This window comes from Hipposideros armiger, unplaced genomic scaffold, assembly GCF_001890085.2.
Source record: "Hipposideros armiger isolate ML-2016 unplaced genomic scaffold, ASM189008v1 scaffold_91, whole genome shotgun sequence".
Classification (NCBI taxonomy): Eukaryota; Metazoa; Chordata; class Mammalia; order Chiroptera; family Hipposideridae; genus Hipposideros; species Hipposideros armiger.
In genome coordinates this window covers 1691452-1719098 of record NW_017731441.1, presented here as the reverse complement: position 1 = coordinate 1719098, position 27647 = coordinate 1691452, and the positions used below count along the sequence as shown (strand labels likewise).

At 42.1% G+C, this 27647-nt stretch overlaps 1 protein-coding gene across 11 annotated transcripts in view; it reads right to left on the bottom strand.

Moving 5' to 3' along the window:
• ARHGEF7 (Rho guanine nucleotide exchange factor 7) overlaps window positions 1-27647 on the bottom strand; it is a 133852-nt gene that overhangs the window by 1499 nt on the left and 104706 nt on the right. For 2 of the 11 annotated variants that reach the window (XM_019644781.1, XM_019644786.1), the window contains 7 exons: window positions 24950-25174; window positions 21710-21803; window positions 17284-17373; window positions 14048-14224; window positions 5440-5539; window positions 5074-5128; window positions 1389-4077 (listed from right to left, as the gene is read on the bottom strand). In XM_019644781.1, the coding sequence (XP_019500326.1) occupies window positions 3955-4077; window positions 5074-5128; window positions 5440-5539; window positions 14048-14224; window positions 17284-17373; window positions 21710-21803; window positions 24950-25174 (864 nt within the window). In that variant the 3' untranslated portion in view covers window positions 1389-3954. The other 9 variants (XM_019644784.1, XM_019644790.1, XM_019644783.1 and 6 more) reach the window with 8 other exon arrangements.

Sequence of the window (27647 nt, the reverse complement as noted above, 5' to 3'; positions counted from 1 at the left end):
CACACACATCCCACATATTTGTAATTCCCCAAAAGAATGAACAAAAGAATACGTAAGGCACATCACATCGGTTACTTTTGTGGAGAGGGTATTAAGAGGGACATTCCTGGTTTTTACTTTATATCCTTGTGTAGTTTGTATATTCCTTATGAGCAAGTATTTTAAAATTAAAGACTAGCAAGAAAAATATAAATGCCTAAACTGCTCCCTGTAAGATGAGCCGAATTAGAGGTGTCCAATGTACCATGCATTCTATTCACAATGCAATTCAACAGAAGTGATTTTTTGAGTGCTTACTCGTTTTGGCCCGAAATAATGGAAATCTGCTAAACTTTGGATACCAGCTGCATTTGGGTTCTGGGTGGTTGGGCGCCCTGTGCTGCAGTCACTCCACCCAGGGTGGCTGTGAGCTGAGCCAGGCTCATTGACGCATCGGGCAGAGGCTACTTCATCCTATCCTCACGGCCCATCACCCCACATCCGGCGGGGACGCCAGGCTTCCAGCTTCGGGCTCCCTTGTCCTAGTGGGCACTCTCGATCGGGAAGCACTAGCGTTCACAGCTTGGGGGGGGGGGTCCTCGATATCTGTCCTCACCATCTCACAGGCCTGTCTTCTGGAGGGTAAATGGGGAGTATTAAAGGACTATGAAAAATGTGAAACACCACACAGATGCAAGTTACACCAGCATCAGGAGAGATGGGTTTTTCTGCAAGGTATACATACCATCATATCTCCCCTACAATTTGGTAGCAAGATGACAAAATAGCGGTTACTAAGTTTTCTAACAGAAAATCATAGTGACTAAGATCAGCGCAATTCCTTAGGTTTAAAGGTCAAAATTCTGAAAGGGAAGGAGACAAGCCCCGGGAACTGTCTGAACTCCCAGCTTGGCAGTCCAACTCGGGGCTTGTTTTCTTCCCTATCCACTGCTTTGCAGCCGTCTTCACTGGCCCGGGAGGTGCCACCTGGAGGGAGGGTCAGGGAAGGGCAAGGCCGGCACAGACAAGCAGCTTTCTGCTGTCGCCATTCCAGGAAGGACCCCCCAGTGCTCCTGAAAATTACTTTCACTTATTCCGCCCACAACATGTTTTACTGCGCACCTTCCAGGATGACAGTCATCCTCTACAACGGCGGACAGAGGCCATACTTAACAGTGTCAGCTTTCCCTTTGGTTTCCTTCCCTAAAGCTTCCCATTTTCTAATCTTATGTATCTTCAAATATTCCCGAACCTTAGATTTTTAAAGGCAAACGTGATTATTTTCCAGTGTCAAAAATTCACCCAGCATTTAATATAAAACCATCAAAATAAAGTGTGAAGGTAACACACACACACACACACACACACACACACACACACACACACACATCATGGAAAATATTGGCATATTTGTAACGTAAGAAAAATAATCAGTTTAATAATTACAACAACATAGCGTGAGTAGTCAATGCCAGGATAGTTTGTGGCATTCATGTGAAGGCCCCCACTGCAATGAACAGGGAAATGAAGAAGTGAGGGACGTCAGGTAGTCCACATGAAGCCAGGAGGCTTTCAACATTCTGGACGCGCTGGCACACGTGGACAGGCAGGCACCGAAAAGCACAATGGACAGAGCCTCCGATGCCACATCGTGTGGCACTGAAAGTGCTTCACATCTCAGGACAGGAATGGCTTCGTCTCCTCGTCCATGAAGGGGAGAATAGAGCAGTAACCCTTAGGGCAAACAGTGCCCTTCTACCAACTGTTCCTATCAGTTCCCAACCCCCTGGAAGGTTACATGGAGAAACATAGTCTATTTACAAAATAGGGCAGTTCTGTAGAAAGAATTGCTCGCAGACACATTTTCTCTGCTCCCTAAAAAACAGTAAAATTGGATCCACGGGAAGAAAAGGTAATGCATGACACAAGCATCTCAACCGTCACGCCATCAGAAGGGACAGTAAAAACACAAGTGTTCTCACTTGACGTGTCCATCAACAGTTTAAGGCAGGTTCTGTACAAGACCCGTCCTGTCCCAGGGTGCTGACGGCAACACTGCCTGTCACTAAGTGGTGGAGATCAGGTGATGAATGTTGTTCCTGAGTTAAAATTTGCTGAATACAGCAAACTTCAGTACACTCAAATTTGTTTTTCACTGCAATGTCCTATGCATCACCAAAAACATACGACTGTAAAAATAGGGCTTACAAAAAAAAAAAATATTTTCTCATCCTAGTACTACTAATGAACAAAATGCTAAATACAGGAAGTTGGCAATTCTAGTTGAAAGGTCAAGTGTAGGCAGGTCAACGCTGGGCCCAGACACACCTGCTGAGTTTGTAGCTAGGAGGGCACCGCTCAAGTGACTGCCCTCCAGTGGGAGATGAGCAGGCACAGGACACGGAGCCAGAACCATGGACAACCAGAAAACCAACTAGCTTCATAGGCATCAGACAATTCCAATGCCCTTACAGGGTCACTTCACAGATAAACAGATCGCAAATCATCAAGTCACATCTGATGCCAAATGGGTATTTCTGAGAAGTGTCTAATGCACAGTGCTGCGATTTGGGGTTTCTAAAGATGTAACACTTGTTCTAGAAGATATCATTTCACTTTAAAACCGACCTCTTTAGAAGAGGGAAAAGGAAAGCACAGTTCCTGTAACACCGTGACCCTACCTCGGCGGCCGAGGGACACGCTGGGTGGGCTCCACGGCTGAGCTTCCTGGAGCCGCTGGCCCAGAGGTCAGTGGAGCTGGGCTAGTACCCGCTTCCTCCTATCTGCTCTGCTGTGGGGACTGAGGAAGGGAATCGACCCACACTTGAACTTTCACTGTTAGGTGGAATTTAAGACGTATATTGCTTTATTCTTGGTGAAAGAGGGGAACCCTTCTTTTCCCTGTGAGCAGTGAGGTAACGCCGGCTGCGCCCTGATGGCGTAACAGAGCTCAGGGTTTAGCCTGGCCTGACAACGGAATCCTACCTGTCCAGGTCAGCTAACGGCAGCACCTCGATTCACCTTCACCAGCTGCAATGACATGTAATAAATAATACATTTTATTTACAGGTTCTAGTGAAGCTCTCTCTTTTGAGGGGAGGACAAAACACTGCACTTTGTCCAAGTGTTTAAACTAGCCGACATGTAAGTCTGTATGATGGCTCCAAGTGCAGTGAATACTGATGACCACAGTATCCACACGGGCAGACCAGGTTCCACGCCTGTCGCTGGACAAGGTGGCGTGTAGGGTTTCCTCGGGTTCGTGGCTGGGGCCCAGACTCCCTCATTCAGCCAGGGCACTGCACTCGGGACCACCACACGTCGGTGGCCGCAGCACTGCTTTAACAGAAGACTTTCAAATGGCATTAAAGTATCCTTGCAGCTATATATAAAGTTCAATTAGTGAGACATACTGAGGTGGGAAGTCTTTTCAGAGCATTGTGGGGACTAACATAGTGAACAGTCGGGCACCTACCAAAAGCCAACGGCCACGCTCCACACCCCCGCTTTCCATGCGCACTTGAACACTTTTAGTTCACAGGACCAGAGAGGTTAGTGGGAAGGAAATTCTAGCATGGGTATCAGCCCAGATATAACAATCACGGATATGCATTCAAAATGGAACATTTACAAGAAACATGTATATATAATATTTATATATATTCAATAAAAGCCTAAAAGACCAGGATTTGTAGTCAGTCACTGCACTTATTGCAAAATGAGGTAATTGAGATGTTACCAGAGTACGATTAATGTAGTTCAGCCCTCAGCATCTACACCTCATGTTTTGATTCCTCAGGAACAGTGTGACCGTTTCTATTTACGTAATAAATTCCAGCTTTTCCAAGCACGGAAAGCAAGACGACGTTCGTCCAGCCCTGTCCTGGGGTCCTGAATATCACACCGGTGTGGTCATGGGGCTCCTGGCTTGGTCTTATAACTGGTCTTCGAGCAAGAACCAAGGACGTTCATTCCTTAGAGGTTGGTCTCGTCCCAAGCAGGGTCGTTCATGTTCTTTAGAACTTTCCTCACCAGCTTTTCCAGGTCTTTGCGGGCTCTCTGTTCTTCCTCCAGGGATTTCTTCATCTTTTTGTTATCCTGTAAATGAAGCAGACCACAGGACATTCACCGCCTTTGGCACTAATCAGGTTTTCCTTTCTCCAGGACACTTGGCTGAATGAAATCCTGGGCTGGAAACCCCCGGCGCTGCGGTCATGGGTGTATCCAACATGACTGCCTAAATGTCTAAATAGACACTTGGGACTCCTGACTGCATGGTTCCTTTTGGGAGCCCAGACAAACCACAGACGGAAAAACAGTCCTAACGTCTCTTACAATTTAAGTTTCTGACTATCGAACAAGAGAATCTTTGTAATGGAAGTAACAGCAACTGAATGAATATGCAAGTGAATGAGTAAGCTCCTGCTTCCATCCAGTTTGCAGCCAATCATTCCTCTGCATGGAGAAGACGCATGCACCAAGGTGTGTCCCATTGCCAAGGCCGAAGCCCAAGCCCGGAAGCCCCTGAGAGGAAGAGAGGTACCTGGACGCTGCCTCGGACACCGCTGAGGATGGCTGAGGAGCAGCTCCGCGTATATCCAACCCTGGATCCCGCTGTACCCCCGCTTCTCCTTGGCCCCCCCTCTAACCTCCTCGGTGGGAAGCATTTACCACTCCCTCCTCGGGGACCAAAACCATTTGTACGAATAACATACAAATACACAAAATATACTACATTTAACTGACTTGTGATCTGGCATCTCAAAAACAAGGACCATGTGTTCGTTACACCAGCACGTGGCAGATAACAGTCACAGGTATTTAATAAAATTTTTAACTAGGTGGAATTTTAGATATTTCAAATGATTATTCTAACACAATTTGAAATGGTTTCTGATGTCAAAAACAGTAAAGAGTTTAAATAAGTTTCTTTGAAGATTCACTTCCTGGTCTACAACATTTACAGAAGACCAATTATTTGAAAGGCAGGCTCTCCTTTCTGTATTATTTTGCTTATGGACAACCAGCTTCATTTTTAATAGTGTTCCTCTTTTCCCCCATTAAAAAAAAATTTAAAAAATTGATATGACTCACCTGTCTTAATTCTTGGACTTCATCCTTCAATGCATAGACAGTATCAACAAGACTCCTGAAACAGAAAATAGAATGAACACCTGAACAAGGACGAGGCATGAGGAGGACACAGAATCATTTTACCAGGAGACATGATGAAATCAACAGTGCTGCTCTGCCCTACTCACCAAGTATCTAAGTCCATACACTTTAGAACAACTTCTGTATATGGGAAGTTAGAGCCTTGTCAAGGTTCTCCACTCGGTGAGGAAACAATACCCCAGCCCTCCTGGTATTTTTCTGACTCCAGTGCTCCACCCCTCCCCTCCCTTCCCCTCCCCTCTAGACACCCATATGCCTGCTTTAAAATACTGGAATACATCTTACTTTTCTTCTATCACTGTCTGACCATTACTTTTAGTTTCTTCGACTATAATTTTTTCTTCTTCTGGAAGCAAAACTTGTGGAGCAGATTCTTTGCGCGAACCTATCATCGTTAAAAAAAAACAACAAAAAAAACACAAAAACCCATAGGTGAATTACATGGCAGGACTAAAAAGGACTATACAACACAACTTAAACATTAATATTAAATTCCAGAAAGTGTGCATTAAAAATAATTACTTTCTAGATAAAATAGGGAAGGGCAACCTTTACCAACTTTCTATACCTCTATCTATCGAACCTGGTCTTTTTCATGCCTAAAGCATTATAGAGGAAAAGAAATATTAGCCTTTTTCTAATTTATTAAGCTTCAGTTTCTAAATCTGGATTATGGATCTTTTAAACCCTGAATTTTTCCACAAGTAGGAAGAGTTCTGACCACAGTGTCCTGGGTATTTTGAAATATCCATCTTTCTTTTGAATAAATATCCAAACCAACCACACTTTGAGACATATTATTCCAGGAATCTTAGAAAGATGTGTCAGGCTATATAGTACATATACATTGAGTGTTTATAAATTTAAAACTGGCAATTAAAATATTTAACTCTAGAGTGATAGTTAAAAATAAAGATATTATGGCACATGGTTTAGAAAAAGTGAAATTTATTACTTGGTTCTCTTATGAAAACTTTATTCTACATTCCCTGGAATATAAACATTTTTCCAAAGGGAAGGACACTGTTCACAATGTCAGAGAAGTATATGCCATTTAACCAACTCCCAGAACAACAGCTTGCCTAGGACAGTGTCAATAAATATTTGCCACAAAATAGGTATGTTAGATATTAACTGAGAAACTCAAATATTTATTTGAAAAGGTGACAAAAGAGAATAAAATCTTATTTAAGCATCCAAGGAACAAAATCATCTTTTCTTAAAGAAAATAGTATTTTCTTAAAGGTTATATGGCACTATAACATGTATTTATGTTTTTAAAAAATTATATCAGATGCAAAATGTGAGGAAGGATATACAGTCTACCAGAGAACACAAACACAAGTGGTACTGTGATAAAATAAACATTTCTTCACTAAAAACTTATATTTGGGATGTCTGCTAGTTAATCATGGAGATGGCAGCCCAATTTGCTTGATCTTATTGTTTCTGGTTTATTTTTAACTTCCTTCCCCAAAATTCATCAAATTATAAGATGGCACCTGTGCATCCCCGTATCATGGGTATGTTCCGCATAACACCAATGTGTTAACAGTTTGATTTTAAAGAATAGTTTCACGAGCATTTTACTATAAGCTTTTACTCCTCTGAATAGAACAAGATTAACAATTACTATCAAAGCTTGAAGGGCTAATGAATGTTACTGATACGCAGGGAGTACCTCTATCATTTCCGTGGCAACATGCTACAGGGAAAAGGACTGGCGTTTACCGGCCACGGGGCCTTGGCCAAGTCTGTCCCTGCTGCCGTTTGGATATCTGCAAAACCTGCTCTGTCCAAGTCTCACAGGCTGAGGAGGGTATCAAATACAAGCACGCTGGGAGACCATTACGTCTGGAATGGAACCAAATTAAGATGCTGGCCGCCTTTGTTCTCTCAGGTATAAGAAAGTTAAGCTCTGGGTTGGCAATACAATTCTATGTTACACAGCACAAGCTTCAACATATATATTTTTTATGCCAAAAAAGGGAAGGGCCTTTGTGTGTATTGAGAATAACTTTATTATAATCACATGTGGTACTTAGAATTTTGTCATAGCCGTAATGAGCTGGTGGACAGGAGTGTGTGTGTACACAGATCTGTCAAGTGCTATTTCAAAGACGACCTTCTGCTAGTGTTTTGTGTTCACACCGTGCTGTACACCTTGGGCCAGCAAGTCTTGTCACTGACGGGTTGAAGGAGGCATTGCTTCGCTCATACCCCTCACTGAGGCCACAACCCACCAAGACACACAGTGACCTGCGCAGCCAGGGAATTCCTTTTCAGACAGAGGGTAATGTCCTTCAAGACATGGTCCCAGAGACAGACACATTTTAAAAGACATCATTATGCCTCCCCCAGAGTACTGCCTGCTCCAAGTGCCATGGCGCCGCGAGGGGCTGCAGGCACGTCTTCTTCTAGGCTTTTCTGGGTTAATGGGGAATGATGCCGGGACCTCTGGGCTGCCTGGGCAAACAGTGTTTAAGAAGGAAACTGGTATGTGAAACAAACTACCGAGAAAGCATAGGGATGCTAGCCGGGTTAAAAATTCTGAAGGCTGAGGAAAATCGTGTCTTTCAGATACAAATACAGATGCTATCCATATTTTTATAAGATAGTTAATTCATGTGCTATTTTCCTAGGAAAACAGAAAAGGATTCATAAAGATTCAGATGTGTATATTACATGTGTAGAAAACAAATGGCTTTACTTAATTTGCGCTGTGAAGAGAAGCAAATTGATGACATTAGATAATTTATAGTCAGCTCCTAAGTCTTCCCACTGTTATCTGCTTTGAGCTCAAACAGTTGTTGACTGTGTTATAGTCAAACCAAAAAAGTTATCAAGTTGCGTATCTGTCACATTTAGTTTGTAATACATTTCTTCAAATGAGTTAATGAAACAGGTTGAAAATATTTTTACATAACAGCACTTGAGGGAATATTAAATTCTATGCATTTCAATTATTTTGGCATCTTTTTAGCTTCCTAGGCAACCTATTTACATGATGTTTCCAGCGTTAAAATGTGTAAATGACATATAAAATAGGATCACAAGGGATGTCTACTTTGTAAAGAAACGGGTCGGACAGCAGCCAGCGGTCCTGCAGAGGTGCCCAGGCCACCTGAACTCATGTGGTGGGACTGTCTTCCACAGACTCAGGCCCATCACTTAACCATGCAGCCTCAGCTCCATCACTCATAAAATAGAGGAACAAAACTAACCATCTCTGCAGAGATGTTCTGAGGATTAACATAAAAATTACTTTTTATAAATATCTTTACCAGATGAACTCATGAAGATAAAAAAAAAAGCCTTAAATTCCATTGTGTAACGTAACTAAATTAGAGAAACTGAAACCTACAAGAATTGGTACAACAGTGGCACATGCATGACATGGTTCTTATTTTTGCAAATACACCTGCAGCACACAAGGATTTAACAATATATTATAAAAACGTTAAGTTTGAGAATATTATAGACAGAATGTACTAACTGCTTGAATCCTAAAACATGCCAATGTGAAAAATGCCGTTTATAGATTAGATGGCGAGCCAGGAGGCTTGTAAATGAAGGTTATTTAGTTCCTGCATAGAAAACCATGGGGTGCTAATAATCTGCCTAGTTTCAATATAATATTTCTAAAGTGCCTGAAAAAAATGTTAAATCTTTCAACAAAACAGTGAAAGAATGTTCTCCAGCCAGCTTTAAAAATAAGTTGACTATTTCTATAAGAACAAAGTTTTACAAAGTGAACAGATTTAACAAGTTATCACAAAGGTTACTGAAGCATTTTTAGAGGTATCACAGTATGTTTTCCCTGAACTACTTAGGTTGGAAAAACATTTAACAGCAGAACTACCAAAAAAAATATTCTATCACTTTATTTAAAATCCTCTAAAAGTGGCTGAGACACAGATGAACAGATAGGTTCATGATGGTTCCAGTATACTCAAGATCTGTGTTTCTCAAACTTTACAAAGTTTTGTGTTTCCAGGAGGTAACAAGGGGTTCTGCAACACATAGTTCTGAAAATGCTAAATGCTGTAGCCACTTCTTAGAGAGTCACAGGGCACCTGTATAGCATTTTTGAGGTTTTCAGAAAAAATACCCATTGAACTTCAGACTTTCCCAAATTTGTCTGAGTGCTGAACTTTTTTTTTTTCCAGCATCAATATTAACTTTTTGCCGTTTTCTGGATAATATTTTGAAGAACGCTAGACTAGCCTATAATCCTGTCTATAAATACACACACATAAATGCTGGTTGGTTTTGCTATTGTTGTTCAGTGTGGAGGTGAATACAGTGAAACAATAACTAATACTTAGCACAAATCCAGCATTTCTCGAACTTGAAGGACTCCCAGAACGGGTCTGCAGATGCTTGGGATCCAGCTACTAATGACCCTGACAAAGAGGCAATGACATTTCCACACTGCCATCAGCAGGGGTCACTCTTGCACCACGCAGCTGCAGAGACAGCAGGCCCCTGGGGTGGGCCCCCCCCCCCCCCCCCCCCCCCGACTCAGAAGTGTGATCCAGAAGCTGAGACGATTAGAACCCTGCCCCCTAAAACATTCACAGAGCCCCAGAGGACTGTGGGCCTTAGTTTGAGAAACACAGATTGATTGAACAGCTCCATATTATAGAGCGAGGACTTGCCCTGGCAGCAACAAGAGGGCCCCCGCACCAGGGCGCCGCTGTCCTTCGGTGCCTGATCTGACTTGGTTGTTAAACGCCACTTCCGTGCCCGATCTGACAATACGTGACTCGTCAAATCCAGGGCACACGCATGGTGTGTGTGTACAAATGAGTTGGCCTCCCCCAAAATTCTAGAAACAGTTTAACCCTCCGTCGGATGCAAATGATCTCACGGATTCATTGCACACAAAGATGCCGTTATGAAATACATCTTTATTAAGTCATAAACACGACTGGCTATAGGTTATGGTAGAAGGGAAGATACGGAAGCAATGAGTCACGATACTTAACTGTTAGGTATTTGAAAATTTGTGTGCAATGAATCTTGTGAGATCAGTTGCGCCCAACGGAGGGTTAAGTTTGTCTGCAAAGAGTATCTGCCTATCTGGCAGGCAGTCTAGTACATTTGTAGCAAAACTCACAACTTCTTACATTCATAATCTTTCTAAAATCTGTACCTAATTATACTCAAATGAAATTGAAATAACTTTCAGAATGAAGCAAAATATTACACTTTTAAAAATCTACTTAATAAAATCTCTTCAAAAGGCCACTTTGTTATTTATGGCTCTGATAAGATTCTAAATAATTTATTTCTCTTAGGAAAAGAAAATATGAGGTTTCTCTTTAGAGAGTGATTTGCATTTGCTTATCATTTGCACCTGTTCTGGCACAGGTAGTTCTTTTCCTTTCCTTTTATTTTGCTTTTCCTAGTCAGCTTGCCATGCACTTTATAAAACAAAAGTAACAACTGACCTTAGTCTAAATAAAAACCTATTAAAGTTGGGCTCCCCCCCTCCCAATTTATGCACACACACATACCAAAAAAGAAAAAAACAAAACACAAGAATGCTTCACTTTGAAAACAAACCTCCCAGGGATTGAAAACATGTTTATAAAATTAGAGGGAAAAAAGGGCCAGCTGAGTGGCCCAGTTGGTTAAGAGCTCGCTCAAGAGTTTGAGCTCTGAGCAACAGCGGTTCGATGCCTGGCCCAAGCTGAGCTGCCGCTAAGCTGCTAATAGGTAGCAGGATGGCTCAGCTAAAAAGAAAAAAGAAAAAGAAAAAAAAAAAGAGGGAAATAGATGAAATTAAAATGTACAAGGAGTGACCTTGTATTGCTTAGAACATATTTAACCTAACAAAGTGCAAGCTTTTCTATCAAGGCAGATAGGAGGTGTTCTATCACCCAGCCTTCCTTTGCAAGACAATGTTCAGGAGAACAGCCAAGTCATATTAAACTGCAAACTATGCTACTCCCCCTCCCCCCCCACGTAACAAATATTAAAAGTCACGGGCTAGCAAATGCAAAATTTATTTCAACTGTACATAACAGATGTCTTTTTTATATAAAACAAACACTTCATTGCCATATGCAACCACAAACAATTATATGCATACTGTACAATACAATGCAACATTCAGGTATACATCCAACTGAGTCTTCAAATGGCAGTCATCCACTAAAAATGGCTTTCCCATTCACAGATAAAAAGCACAATATATAAATTTTTTTCCAGGTCTTATACCACTATATACACATTACTGTGTTTTGGCAATTTTATGCAAAACACAATATAGCTTATATGCTTGTGGCAAGTGTTAATTCAATGGGAACACCATTTAGGCCATTTACAAAGGGACTGGTAATGGCTTTAACCTACCTTCTAGTTCAGCTTCTTCATCCTTTCATTATAATACTAACTGTACACATAGATATTACAGAATTGCATAAACATAAAATACTATTTCAGCATGACTAAATTCCACAGTAGAAACACAGCCCTTTGGACGCCATATCACCACTGCCACACAAGAACTGTATTCAGGCCTGTGGCACTAATACTTCCAACCAGGTCACAAGAGCTAATGGTGCCAGACAGTCAAAACGAATCCAACAAACAAAAAGCCAGGTTGTTATTCTGCAGTGATCTTAGCATCAACAAAAATCATCATCAAAATGGCTTTAACTGGTACAAAAAGGAATGATGGGAAAGTGTCAAAACTTTGGTGTATAGAAAATATAGATGTCTCATTAAGACAACCCAAATGATACTTGGTGTTAAAGGAAAATCCAAGTGCAGCAACTGTACTCAATGCTGTGGTAATATACAGCACATGACACAGGAAACCCAAGTTTACTAAGGCATGGCAAAGGCACCTAAGCCAATGCACCAATTATCATAGTTTCAAAGCAAACAAAAAGATGTTCTACTATTACTATCAGAACAGGTAACGACTCTATGTAATATAAAATAAAACAAAATCACTTCTAAATTCCTTGCATGGTACTAAGTATATGAACTTTGTAGTTACATTTCTCCAAAAATTCCATTTGCTTTTTTGTCTGAACATACAGAAATTTCATCTCTACCGGGGGTTAATAGAGGACTCTAACTAATGTTAAAGGACTGCTCTTCAACTTTCTCATTTATACTAATGCATATAAAAATATGAAATCTCCAGATGGCATAAAGCTTTTGGCAACAGACAGGTGTCTGGAATTATCGGTTTTCCTAATGACCTCACTGCATGCAGTACGGAAGCCGTCTGACGTTCTAAGCAATATGCTACTGCGGGAGTTCACTAGCACCTCTGGGCTTGGGAGCAACGGGACCCAGCTGCCAGGAAACAGTGGCGCAGTGCATCAGAGTTGTCTCTGTGCAAACGAGATCAGAACACTGAATACATGGGTTTGGCGAAGGAGGTGTGGTGAGAGAAGAGAGAATTCACAGCCACCTGGAATTACAGCCACCCTGAAGAAAGGAAAAAATGTTATTCCCAATTTATTATGGCATCTTGTTTTCTGAAGCTGGTTTCAATGAATACTTAAAACACAACCTTAAGGTTCCATTTTAACACCAAATACAGCATGCGTGGGAGAGAACACAGTTCTCCCCCTCTAGCAATGACCAGATGTGGATTTGGATGCTACAACTGAATGCAACACGTTACATTCAGTTCTTTTTGAAGCAGAAATCAGTCTGAGTGAGGCCAGTGAAATCTCCTTACAACAAATCCCAGGAAAGTGGGGAGTTCCCCCCAATCGGAGATTTCCTTATAAGTGAGTTACATGGCAACTGAGTTAAGTCTTCAGGAGACTCAGATATCCCCATTACAATCAGGAATGAGGGTTACTAGGATGGGGTTGCTGTAAATGGAGTTTCACTGCAGCGAGTTGCTGAAAACAAACAATGTGTCCATCGCAGGCAGTGTAAGTATGGATGTCAGGGTGCAGCCAGGCTGTGACGGAAGCCAAAGCACTCGCCTTTTTAAGTAGACCAAACGTCTCTCTCTGAAAGCAGTCTAACCCAGCCTTTCAGAGGCTGAATGCTTCAGTTTGGACTTTAAACCTTCAGTGGAGTGGTACAGGCTTGCTAAGTGCCATTTAAGAAAAATTACTCCAGTTAAGGAAAGTTTGGTACGATAATGACAGTGTCTGAGCTCTGACAGTAAGCTACCTGGCCTTCGGAGAAAACTCCCACCCCATGGGCAAACGGGGGGCACGGAGAAGACCATATGTGGTACAGAGCTGTGGGGGTGCAGACAGCTCTTCTGTGCTCCCGCCAAGGCCCAAAGCCCACTCCTACATATGGTTCTTCACGTCACCAAGTGCCCTGAGGCATCTGCAGAACAGGGCCATCTGAACTGGACTCAGTACTTCTGCTGCATGTTATTTTCTTCTTATCTCTCCACAGCTACTTGATCAGTGTGTCCATTATACATAAAAATTTTAGATCCCTATACATAAGGCCAGAGTCTCCTCCATGCTGCTGGCACTTAAAACACAAACCTGCATGGTTTCAGTATAAAATATAAAAGTGTTCATACAGCTGTATCCAAAAAGAAATGAGACAGTTGCTACACTGAGAATAAAAAAATCAAACCATTTGGAGCTATAAAACCACCACTACCCACTGAGAAAAGAACCCTTGGGTATAGGCTGTGTGAATATACCATCTCCTTCAACAGTCAGTAACTTCAATGGATACTCAAATTGGTAATTAAGCCTCCACAAAATACAATGGGAAATATCAGAAACGCTCTCAAAAGTTGTTAAAATATCACATAAAAGAGACAAGGAACAGCAAGAAAACATCTAAGAAAAGCAGGCTGCGATACAACAAGCATTTGTTAAGAAAAGCTCAGAAGTGCATTAGTTCTGGTGAGAGATATATGAGCAACAGCTCTTACGAGATGTAGAACCCATTCTGTAACTATGGGCTGTCCATATACTGTCATAGTCAGAGTCTTCCGAGAGGTCTGAAGGCTCCAAACGAGAAAGGCTACTGCGACGACCCAAGGAGTCTAGACTTGATTGGTCATCATCAGCCAAGACGTGATTATGCATCAGGTCAGTGCCTTGCCATGCTAAGACGGGGGTGGGATGGAGTGACAGGTGTGACAGGCAAAGGTGGGATGAGGAGGAGGACGAACAGGAAGAGCCACAACCAAAAACATGAAAACAAAAGCAAAAGGTGATGGGAAGAGAAGGAAAAGAGAAAATATTGTTAAAAAATGGCAACAATGTTCATTTCTCCTTATTTATGGCCGGGTTTTAATAACAAACTTAGTACAACCCTTACAATAAAACCAGATCAATTATTACTTAAATACACCTATAGCATGATATTGTTTCCAAATCATTCCTTCTCAAAGACATTGCTATTAGGCCCTTAAGTCTTCTATAAATTAAGCCCATACCCACAGATGATTCTATAAACATTTGACAAGTAACCAATTCTATTCCGCATCCTATTAACAAATAATTTCATTTAGGACATTATTTGTAAAAGGAACAATTTATGTGGTTAATTCAAAATCACTTCCCATTCATTAAGTGGATATTGAATGCAAAATAGTTTCAAAGGATTTTTGACTTACTTCTTCAGCTATCTCTGGGCCAGACTATAAATCACCAGAAGTCATCTTAATGATGGGGGTCTAAAAAACTTACCTTATCAAACTACAACCACTGTAAAAATTTCAGAATGGAGAAAGGGGTTAAATAGGGTCCACTTCCCTCTCATTTCCCATTTCCCGTCACCCCACATCTCCACTCCTTAGTGCGCTCACCAGAGCTCAGCCAGTAGATACGGAGAAAGTGGGATGCCATGTCTGTTCAAATGTTACCAACCCTGACAGCAGACCCATTTACTAACAGGAAGAGAGACGTGAACTGGTAATGCCACTATGTTAAAAAAAAAAAGGACAACAGAAAACAGTGGGTACAAAATGGGAGCAGAAATAAGCCATGAGTTTTCGGCAACTGTAAGCAATGACACAGGCCGGGCGGCCGTGCAAGAGACATGCAGGCTGGAATGGGCCAGGGGCGGAGGGGGCTGGAAGGACACTCTCAGTGGGAACCAAGGGGCCCCTCCATGATGGGGATGGCACGGCACAGCCACCACTGGCACCATCCTGCTCCTCCTTCTGATCAAAGTTAATTTCATTCCTAATCCATAACAAGAACAAGCAGTGGACTAGCTTGGATTTCTTCAACTAAATCCCTACAGTCTATGAAGGTCATTACTTCCTTGCTGTAGAAATCAATACCAAAGATGTTTGGTTTATAAAGTCTTCTTTGCATCTAAATGGATACTGAAGAGAACTGAATTTGGGGTAGATATATTATCCTAACTGTTTCACTAAACATTTAATATGAAAAGAGCTGTTCTTACTCTGATCCCACTTCTGAATTTATTGAGGATATCACCTTTACAACATAAAAGGATCAATTTCCCCTATCTGACTTGTTCTTAAGAATATCAGGTTTAAGGCCACATATGATTGTATACATGAGGCCCCAGAATGCTTAGCTCATAATATTGGTTAGAAAAAAACTGTTATTGTCCGATGCTTTTCTTGCACAGCAGAAATGGAAAACACATAGTACAGACAATGTGATAAGAAAAGATCTGCACAAACTATGGGCCATTCCTTTCAGGCAGCCAGAAGAAGCGAAGCCACAAGCACATTACATTTTGGATGAAGAAATGCGGCTCGCACAAAAATACACACAAAGCTCATATTACCTGGTCTGTTCACCTGAGACTACCAGGTTAAAATTTTATTTCAAATAACTGAAGTTAAGATGAGTGATTTTTTAAAATCCCACATTCAAAACCCAAAAAACTATGGCCATATTTTATAGCCTATGACTTAAAAATGCAATCAAATATATGAAACTACAGTATCTTAAATGAAAATAATCTGTATTTGCAAATTATTGCTTGACTTTATGCATACTCACTCTACATTCAGGCCTTTCCATTTCTCTCCTACTCTGCTGACTAGTCACTACGAAAGGCATTTTCACCAGAGAGAGTACAAAGAAGTCTTAGTGTGGAATATATAAAATACTGGCCATAGGGAAGTTTCTAGATTATCTGCAGATCACCAGGGATGGATCCTGTTAGCCCTATCTTCATCTTTAACAAAAGTTAGAGCAGTTGAAGTTCCTTTTCCTTCCTTTTCTTTCATTTTTTTTTTTTTCAGCATTAGTTTAAAAACAGGACAGGACACAGATTCAAACCACCATACTGCAGGTGGTAAAAATGAAGTTGACATAAGTGATTTGCCAAATGTCAGGGTGGAAATGGAACCAAAAAAACAAAATCTAATAGAAACCAGTTTTTATGCCAGAGTGCATATATAAGTCATCCAGTTCTCAAAAAACAAAAAAGCCCACCTAAGAAACAACACCTGTGATGCCTGTGGCCCCGGCACCAGCAAAGGGGAAACTCAGTCCTGGCTTCTGAACAAACCACACGCACTACTCCATCTGCCCCACAGTGCTACACTCTATTCATGCTGGAGAAGTTTAAAAAAAAAAAAAGCCACCTTTTCATTGTTCATACAATAGATTAGTATTTTTCATTTAAGACATTATGCATAACATACTGGTAAATTCAGTGGTACTGAAATCTACCTAATAAATTGATGTCTACGTACAAAAATTTTAAAAATGCAATCATTTTTTTAAAAAGGTGGGGGACTAAAAGCCTTGCTCTAAGTTTATTTTTTTGACAATTCTAAGAAGCTAAAAAAATAAATAAAATCCCACTACCACCCTAATAGTTTGAATAGTTTAAATAAATAATTGAATGAACCTTCTGCTGATGTCTAAACACATTTTCTCTAAGCAAAAGAAAGCTTTATAAATTGTGGCAGCACCTTACACTTAAAGGTTTCCCAGTAGAATGTCCTCAAGAAATCAATTATTTTACTGACAGCTCAGACCCCTTTCAATGATTTAGGGATGTCGGGCTCAAGTTGTTCTATACCTGGCTAGGCCACCAAAGCATCCCTCAATAAGGACCGTTGAGGCACACCAAGGAGCCATGCACAGGGCCCAAAGCACAAGTTTCTTCAGACTGTGACTTTAAACAAACGAACCACAATTACCGAGATATTACTGTGAAACTTACTTGAATTGAGTGTTTGCCGTGTTTTGGCGCTTGTGCAGTAAGCTTCTATCACTTTCAGAATCTGCGCATCTTCTTCCAAAGCAGCTGTACCTGTCGAGACACACAACACGTCATGACTGAGCTAAAAGTGACGAGTACAACACATCACAATCTAAAAATAACTAGTACAGTTAACTAGAAGAATGCGAAGTCATCAAATCAACCAAAAATGACAATCAATACCATCTCTTATTTTCTTATCCAACAACTGTTTTCCAATATTTACGAAATAGTTAATATTTGAAAGGATTTCAGTTTTTCAAAAGTATTTTTTATCTGCAACATATCTGGCAAAGGGGTAATACCCTAAATATATAAAATTTATCTTACTAATCCACAAGGAAAACAGGATCTGCGCCCCCCACACCTGAAACTGAAAAAAAGGGCTAGAACTAGGAACAAGCAATTCACACAAAAAGAATACAGTCAGTAATAAAAGATATTCAATCCCACTAAGAAAAGAAGTGAGAATTAATGTATCAGGTTTTCATATAGCAGCCTGGCAAAAATAAAAAAGCCTGACAATTCCCATGTTGATGTGGATGGCAGAAAGGAAAAGTCTTCCCTCCACCCATAGTTGGCAGGAATGAAGACAAGCAAAACCCTCCGGAGAGGTGCCCTGACCATATTTATCAAAGGCTTTAAAAAAAGCATCTCCTCTGATCTGCGAATTTCTACTAGAGATATCATCTAAGAAATTTATAAGGCACAACCTAACGCTTGAAGGAGTCATTCCAGAGCTCTTCCTGCAACTATGCATTATTCCAGACACGAGATCATACCCACGAGATCACAGGCACAGACAACAGAACTTTTCCAAACTAACAGCATTTAATGGTGTTAATACCAGGGACTGGGGCTCACACCCAGCATACATATGATGCTATAACTAAATTGTTTCTCTGTTTTATGTTTTTCTCTTTTTCTATATTTTTCTACATTTTTAAAGATATTACTTGTATAGATTTTAAAAGGCTCACCCCATTGTAGTAAAAAAAAAATGTGGAAAAAATGGAAGGCTAAAATATTTGTAAGTTGCACAATACAGCCTCAATGTCATTTTATGACAGTAAGGTAGAGATATATACAAGGCCAGCCATATATTTCCTACTAAAAAATGAATTTCAATACTAAGAGTTTAAGAGCGACTGAGAAACTGACTTCAATTTCACTAACTGGGACCAGTCATTTAACTGGTTTCCCATAATTAACTCCTCCTTTAGGAGTATAAAGATAACGTTGACTAGTTTAATTTCAGGACTTGTTGCAAAGTAACTTCCAAGGGCAGTCCGTTCGCTCTTGGCAACAGGAAAATGATCTGTCTAGCTGATGTAACTGGACTGCTATTTTCAGATGTGGTTAAGTACACCGGCCAGCATCGTCCTACGTGCAGAGAAAGCATTATGACGACAGAAAGGGCGCTGGCTTCCCGGGATGTAGTGTTAGCCATCACTGAGCTACCATATTTCATCACAAAGGTTGAGAAGGTAAATTAACGATAATACAGCACACATTTTCTATGTGGCACAGACTGCTCCATAAACTAGAAAAATTTCTAGGATTCTGAATGTTACAAAGGTTAAAACAGCTTACGAAATTACAATGTGATTTTAAAGCAGTCAAGTTGACTAAGTACCTGCCATGCACAGGCACTAGTTACACAGGTCACATAGATAAAATTTCTCCTCTAATCCACACGAAACCCTTGCTTCTCTTCTTACCTCTTGGTCTCTCCTTCCAAGTTTCCTCTGCTAGCTCCTTCTCTCCCTCATGTTCTAACTCAGACTCTGTCTTTCTCTTCTTCTGTGTCTACTCAATTGCACAGCTTCAGAAACCACCTTATGCACAGAGAACAACTCTGAAATTCTCACCACCCGCCCAGGCTGTCCCCTGGGCCTCAGAATCTTGTTAACTCGCTACCCCATCGCAGTTCCTGTAACATCCTGTAGCTACAGGCCCAAAGCCTTGCCCTCACACACCTGAGTCCAATCCAACAGCACATCTGTGGGCCTGTGTTTCTCAACCATCGCACTACTGACATTTGGGGTCAGATAACATTAAGACCTCAACGCTGTCAATAGGTTGGTTCTGTGACTTTAAATGAAAACGACGTATCATGAAATCAGTTTTACCACAAGTAAATTGATATAAACAAGAGGTAAGTTCCTACGGCATCTCATCAATGGTAACAATTCGAGGACCTGCTGTAATTCTTTGCTGTGGGGCTGTTTTGTGTGTTGTAGGGTGTTTAGCAGCATCCCTGACCTTTATCCAGTTGTGACCACAAAAAATGTCTCCAGATATCACTAAATGTCCCCTGGGGGAGGAGAGGCAGGGACACCCCCAGTAGAGAACCACTGCTATAGGCTCCATCTTCTAAGAAATCTGAACTCTGCCCATGCTTCACCTCTATGCTGTCATCACATGGCCCAGGCCACCATCTTGTCATCCTCACCTGGACAACTGCACAGCCTTCCTTACTTGGTCTCCCTGTTCCCACCTCTGCCCCTGTCTGTTCTCAAAACAAAGCGATCAGTGGTTCTATTAAAACCCAAGTCCCATCAAGCCCTCTGTTCACAACTGGACTCTGGCTGCCCTGTCACCCGAGCCCCAGGGGCTCCCTGCTGTCCCTGAATATACCACAACCACAAAGGTTCCTGCCTCGGGGACTCTGGAGCCAGTGCCTGGAAAGCTCTCCCCCAGACATCTGCTCTGCTGCTTCTTCAACCCCTTCAAGTCGCTTATTCAGATAACGCCCCCTCACCCACGCCTTCCCAGCCACCCTGTTTAAAATACCAACCCAACCCGTGTCTCCCTCCCCTGCACTTCACACCATCACACTATCGTTTGCCTATTTGGTTTCCAATCTGTATCTTTCCACTAAAACAGAGCTCCCTGGAGACCTGGGTTTTCATTTGCTTACTGTCTTGCACCCAGCACACAGGAGGCACTAAATAATTCTGTTACGGGAATGGTCCCTCATCTGCAGCCTGTCCCAACGCCCAGCACGGTGCCTCCACACAGAGGTGCTCAACAAACGCCTGTGCATGAAGGGCTCCACCAAACACTCCCCAGCCCAGCTGCTGAGTACAGAGCAGGTGTTCAATTCCAGGGCCAACGCGCCTCACTGAAGCGCATGGTCTCGTTGCTCCATTTCTTCAGCTGTCCTAGAGTGCGGCACTGCTCCACCCGCTCCAAGTCTGGGGAAAACGACCACCGGGATGGCATAATACACGCAGCCCACTGTAGGGTGCATCAGGTGTCAGGGGCAAGGACAGAGCTCATTTCACAAAGCAGCCTCTAGGCCTGTCACTGCATTTACTTCTCCCAGCTTGTTATCAGCCCCGTACTAAGGACAGGGAGGTCCCACAATGACGAGGGGCAATGCAGGCTGCCAGCCTCCAGGGACCAGGGAATACACGTAGCCACTGCACCAAGCAGCCCCTTTCCTCCAGGAGACGTCGGCCACACTCGTGTTCCCAGGAGCCTTGTTTTGGAAATGAATCCCTGAAGGGTCCCAAATTGGTAGGGGGAAATGAGGAGCAATGCTTCAGAGTATCAGGAAGACCTGTGACAGATCCCAGGGCACATGAAGGTGCGGAGGCGGACAGGCTGAGCAGGAGCAGAGGGACACAGGAACAGGGAGGCGGAGCCCTTCCAGAAGGATCCCACAACTTCCCGCAGGGTCCTACCAGGTAGGGCTCTCCTACAGTGCCAGACAGCCCCCTAACCATATGTTCACACGGGATCTTTCCTGTCACACTGGGAAGAAGCACACAAGCATGTGTGCACATGCCGACTCTCTCCCATCACATGCTCCGAGAAACAGCTCTCCTGATTCCCACGCTGTCCAAGGAATATCTCGTGTGTGTGAAGCGCTCCCTATAAGAAGCTGAGAAATCCAGAGCTGAATTTAATACTGCATCTGGCATTTCACAAGTTCACAGTAGAGGTTGTCTAAACACACAGGTCTGGGGGAAATGAGTCCTACAGCGATCAACCAGTGTGGGGATGTGACTCTTACATATGGGAAGCACAGGGCAAGGGGGGACAGGAAGAGCAGGTGGTCCCAGGTCACCCTGTACACCTGGCCTGGGTTCCCAGATGAAGTGATCAGCCCAGAGGCCGAGACAGTAAACAGTTCCATCAAGGGGAAAACCACGCCATTTGCTTGATCACGGGCGCCAGGGAATTCTCCCGCTTGTGGGTGTCTACACTGAAGTGGTTTGTGGTTATCGCTGCTCAAACCCTTCGGTTTAGAAGTGACACGAAGGCTCAGACCCTGACTTGTGTTTGAAGTCTGTGAAAACCCATCTACCTGCCCTATGAACGCTGTGCCTGTGTGAGTCAGACCCGTGTCCTCACCCACACGTGCAAACGAACTCACTTTTCCTCAGCGCAAACTCTTCATCCGAAGGCTTCCGCTCAGGTTTGCGCTTCGGTAGCAGTTTTTTCATGGTCTTGGGACTCTTACTAAGATCCTAAGGAAAGAAAAAGGGGGGAAAAAAGGCTGACAATTTCCACAGTGATTTTTACTGGCGTATCAGTAAGGATTGCTGTGAAGGTGTCAACTGTTACATCACTACAGCCACTCACTGTTAAGAGCTGCCTATTTCTCTCATACTTTTGATTTTTCTTTGCCAGCTGCTGAGCGTCAATTTAAAATCAATAGGGCACTGTCTGATAAAAACCCTCATATTACTTAGATCCATTAGCACTGTGACAACACAGAAGAGGTTCGCAGGCAGGCTGGCAGCCTCTGGAGAGGAGAGAAAGGACAGCTGGCAATGCGTGCACAAATCCATGCATGCTGCTAATTCTGGAGCAGACCCATCTGCTGCAGCTAACTAGAAAGCGATGAGGAAACTAAGGCTATTTTTAAAGGGAAGGGGTAAAACACAATTCCTTTAGGAAAACATCTGAAGCCTCAAGGGAGAAGAGAAGGGAGTAAGGTTAGCCTACCAGCCTTGAGCACAGATGCATACAAAAGACAGAGCACTGGCGCTCTCTCTATGGCATGTTCACGCTAATTCCGAGCTATGCTCAATGTAGTGGTCTGCCTCTTACCTCTGTAATACAACTTCTAAAAGCTGTGCAGAAGATGAATGTGGAAAACTGAGAGCGAGGTGAAGTCCAAGAAAGTGGGTAGGGTTTCAATTGTCAAGCATGTAGTAAATATCAATACTAAAAAAGACTAACTTCTGCATCACTTAAATTACATAAACCATTTGTGAATCTTACATGAGAAACCAAGATTCAAAAGGGGACATGTGTTATGGGATGGATAAAACTGAAAGCACACAAGGAACAAAGGTTGATTTTTGAAAGTATCTCTTGAAATATTTTCTGTAAAAATAGTTAAAAAGTTCTTAGAAATGAAGCAGAAATCAGTTCCCAAAGAATGTGTCCTACAGCTTCTGTAACTGAAAGCAAATAGAGAGGAGGCCCAGGGCAGTGCACCAGACACGGCACCACATGTGCAGAGGGCACAAGTCCACACACACAGTGCCCCAACTCCTGAACCCAGGCAGAGCTGGCTGGGTTCTTGCCACTCTCTCTTTGTAAGAACACTTTTCACTAAGTGTTTTGAGGTACTCAGTAATACTGGACAATGAGTAACGTGTGAAACCTTTTCTCCAACACTGGGTCCAGCAGAGCAGCTGCAGCCACGAACCAAAACCAGGTACTTCTGTTTGGCCACACCTCTTCCCTTACCCTTTCCACTCCTTTGCTTAACTCTTTACCCCGATTTCCCTCCCCAGTAATGAAATCTCCACCAGGGTTTGCCTGCACCATCTGTACACGCTAAAGTAGGAAATCAAAAACACCAACATTTAAGTAGCTGCCCATGATAAAAAAAATTTCCAACTTGGGCATTTGATCACCAGCAAGACTATATGTCATAGAAAAACAAAATTCAGTAAGAACAAAAAATGTAAAGGACTGATTACAATTTATGTATACTTTCCCATGTGTCTTAAAATACTTAGGGCTTGTGACAGCATAGTACGCTGTCAGGTGGTTGCTGGACTTCTCATGGTGATCACTTTAGGTATTTAATGCTGAACAACTATGGTGTACTCCTGAAACTAATATATTGTATGTTAGCTATATTTTCAATAAAAATCTTAAATAACATACATACATACATACATACATACATACATAAAAAGGGACAAAACAGAAACAGACTCATAGATACAAAGAACTGATTGATGGTTGCCAGATGGGAGGGAGTTGGGGGGGTGGTCTGGGTGAAAAAGGTGAAGGGATTAAAAAACACAAATTGGTAGTTACAAAATAGTCATGGATGGGGATATAATGTAAAGCACAGGGTATATAGTCAATAAGGTTGCAACAACTATGTACGGTGCCAGGTGGGTACTACACTAATCAAGGGGATCACTGCATAACTTACATAAATGTCTAATCACTATGCTGTACACCTGAAACTAATATAAAATAATATTAAATGTTAACTATAAGTGAAAAAAAATAATTTTAAAAAAGAATAAAAATACTTAGGGCTACTAGCAAGGATGGAGGGAGGGTCTGCTCCAGATCCTTGGACAAATGTGGCCCTTGGCTGGATGTGAGACTGACACCAGACAACAGTGCTTCGTCATGCTCACAGTCTCACTCATGATAAGCACACTCACATTCATAACCATATTCATTCATGCTCACGCAGGATAACCATACTCACACTTGTGCTCACACGTGACCATAATCACACTCATAATCATATTCACACTCATGCTAATACAATAACCACACTCACACGGTAACCATACTCACACTCATAACGACCATACTCCCAACTCACTCAAGATCAGTCATGATAACCACACTCGTCATTTCAATTATTAGCTTCCTCAGGCACTAATATTTATCAGAACATATTTCTCAAGACACTTTCTTTTCTCATTGAAGCAGGTTTAGAGTATAAAACCTAGTATGAAAGTGTAGGAAACTGTTAACATTTATGGGTAGAAATCATATATTAACTGTACATATAAAAACAGTGGGTTAGAATGGAAAAGAACAGAGTGCATGGTGACTTCTTACACAAAGAGTAGAGCTGTCAAATTCTTTCATTTTTATTTGTAAATGTTTTCTTCTCAAATAGCTTCTGGTGACACAATGTAGGATTCCTGGGCAAGATCTCAAACTTGAAAAAGGCTCATAAGGCAAAGCAGAAGAACATGCAGAAATGGAGACCCATCACAAACTGGAAGTTCAATATTATTTCAGGCTCAGCTAGAAGCCCACAGGGAGCCCATGTGAAGCCTTCCAATTCCTCAGCCTCCAGGTGGCAGCGACCAAGGCGGGGCCACAATGAGCACAGAAAGGGCCCCTCTGTGAAGGGCAGAGAAAAGGTCCAATGCTTCACGAGCCCCCCCATGAGCGTCTCCAAGGGCCTCACAGACACCCAAAGTAGCAGAAGGGAATGACAAAAAAACAAAGGCAGACCCTTCACAGTTCTGAAGAGGCCGATCTGTATTTTTTTTTGTCACAGATAGAAATGCATGATTTTCCATATTTCTGAATTCACTGGAACGAAGTACAGAATGACAACCGAACACATCCCAATGTGAAGTCACGCTTGCTTTTACATGGACCTCACCTCCTTGTAGCAGAGAGCAGCCGAGGGCCGGAGGGGAGGTGCGGGTCGCAGACAGCTCAGGCTCCAGGGCTTGGGGGTCTTCGGAGGCTCCAGGGGCCCCCAGTTGATGGTGGTATGTGGAGTGCCGTGGTGGGAGGGGTGGGGCAGCGTGTGATAGGCAGGCGTCAGTGGCACCGGCTTGCTGTCCGCATGCTTGCTGGATGGAGTGATCGAATGTGAGGGGAGCTGCCCAGGGAAAAGAGCAAGAAAGAGCAAAGTCAGAACATTTACCATCAAAGGAACCTCAACCAAATACACTTAATTCTATGCTAACTTTTTAAAACGCACCCAGTGAAATAACCCCCAGTTTATCATTTCTCTTGCTTCTCTGGCTGCAAGCAGTTGGTTTCTGGGAGGCCTGGGTCAAGCTCCGGGCTCCCCTCATGGTTCTGCTTCAGGCAGGGGCTAAAGTTGGGTCAGGAGGCAGCAGGATGCTGGGGGTCTGAGACCTGGACACTCCACCACCACTTTCACTTGCCACCGAATAACATTTGCAAAAAGGTATCTCATTTAGTATAGATATCAAAATTGTATAAAAGAACAGGCATTCCCCTCATGGAGGAGGGTAATCCTACCCAGTCAACTATTACTCACTGTCTGGGGATTTAGGGGTGGGCAAAGCTAGGACCTGACCCCCGTATCTCCGTTTTTGTTTTTGTTTTAAAAAGTGACACAGCCAGGCCCATTCCTGTTGATAGCTGCTTTTGAGTTGCAAAAGAAAAATACAATTGCAACAGAGACCATATTGCCTGAAAAGCTGAAAATATGTACTATCTATTTCTTTACAGAAACATTTTGCCAATCCTTGGGATAAAACAAGTTATTTCCTCAGAAAAAAATCAGCTTTAATCAAAACAAAGTTATTGAAATCTAATTTGTCAGACAATTTTATTAGTGGGGTCCACATTCCTGGAAAACCCATGACACTGACAATTAAAGGAGAAAATGTTACATAAATTAAGTAATTCAAAATTAGCCAATGACCTCAAACTAGCCCAAAGCAAAAGGGCATGCCTAACAGGAGAAAAGAGCTGAGTGGTTCTGTGAGCTGGAAACCTGAGATCATCATTACAAAGAACTGCACAATATTTTAAACACATGCTTAAAATAAGGACACCCTGGCACCAGCTGATGCCACAGTATTTAAGAACAGAAGCAATAAACTTCTTGCAATAACCACATGCCTGCCTTGGTGTGTGTTGTGTGTCTTGTAATATGCTACACGACTACTACAAAATATTTTTTCAAACTTAATAGTTCACAAAAGGATAAAATTATGCAAAACATCCCTTCTAGCAAAAATGTCACAGTAATATTTGGTATTGCTTCTCCTTACTTGAAAAAGTCAAGAGAGGTATGCTTTATGCTAAAATTAGAATATTATTCAAGCTGGATACAGCCAGGTCACAGGGAGAAGACACAATTCCCCCCAAAGAAACTCCCTAAGAAGAATGCACAACATTTGAAGAGCCTGTGTGTGAGCAACAGTGCCCTCCACATGGTGGGGACCTGCAACTCCCTGCTGACTGGGTGCCTCCCTTGCCACTGGGTGACATGAAAAGGAGTATGAGAGGCCAGGGCTCAAATGCAGAGCACTGTTACTTGATATAAAATTTTATAGTTTAGTTTCAGGCTCCTACTGACAATCTGAATGAAAAGGCACTTCCATTTTTCTTTATAAACAAGTACATACACATGTCTTTGGAATGAATTTTATCCCATGAAAGTTAAGCATGTTTAGTATCTTCTGAAGTATGGAGAAGTTTTAAACGGCAGAGCCATTCAAAGCGAAACATCAGCTAAAGCAAATGAGTAGTTTTAGCTTCCAACCTGTTGAGAGAATTCGAGTGATCACGATGACACTGTGATCAGAACGTTATGCTACAGCCACCCTCGCTGAGCTAAAACTTTAATGCTAAGAATAACAAAAGCAGAAGTAAACTACATGATAGGAAAAGTCCTAACAACGATCATAACAACCTAACAAGGATGTGAGAAAAACCTACCAACTGGAAATGCAGTGTAATCACAAGTCATTTGTAAAAAGGTGTGCCTGGTTCTTCAATATTGTTTGATAAAGATGATGAATGTTAAAACGATTCGCTATCTTAAGCAACAAACACCAACAAAGAGAAGTTTTAAACACTGACACTTTGGTGATCTATTTTGAAATTTTTAAGTATCTAAAAAGTCAAAGACCTGTTGAACTTTTCTATGCACAAAACAAATGCATTTCTTAAAATCAAAACACTGAAACAAAAATTACACTTTAATGCCTTTAGTATGAATCTGGTCCTTTGCGTCATCATATTTGTTTTTGTTTTTTAATGAAACATAATAGTTACAATTCTCGGGAAAAAGCATCTATGGACTGGAGGCTCTTAAGGTCTCCACCTGAAAAGCCCCCATAAGTTAGTCTGCGAGGCCCACTCTGAGCACAGAGCAGCCTCCTACCTGAGGCTGAACTGTGTGAGGAAGCACAACATAGTCTATATCACAAGAGTGATCATTGTAGTCCCATATGTTCATTTTTTCTTTTACTTCCGTAGCCCGCGGGGATGTATCAGTAAAAATATTGCTCAGGGTGATGTCTGCAAATTTAGACCCTATACTTTCTTCTATGAGTTTTATGGTCTCTGGTTTTATATTTAAGTCTTTA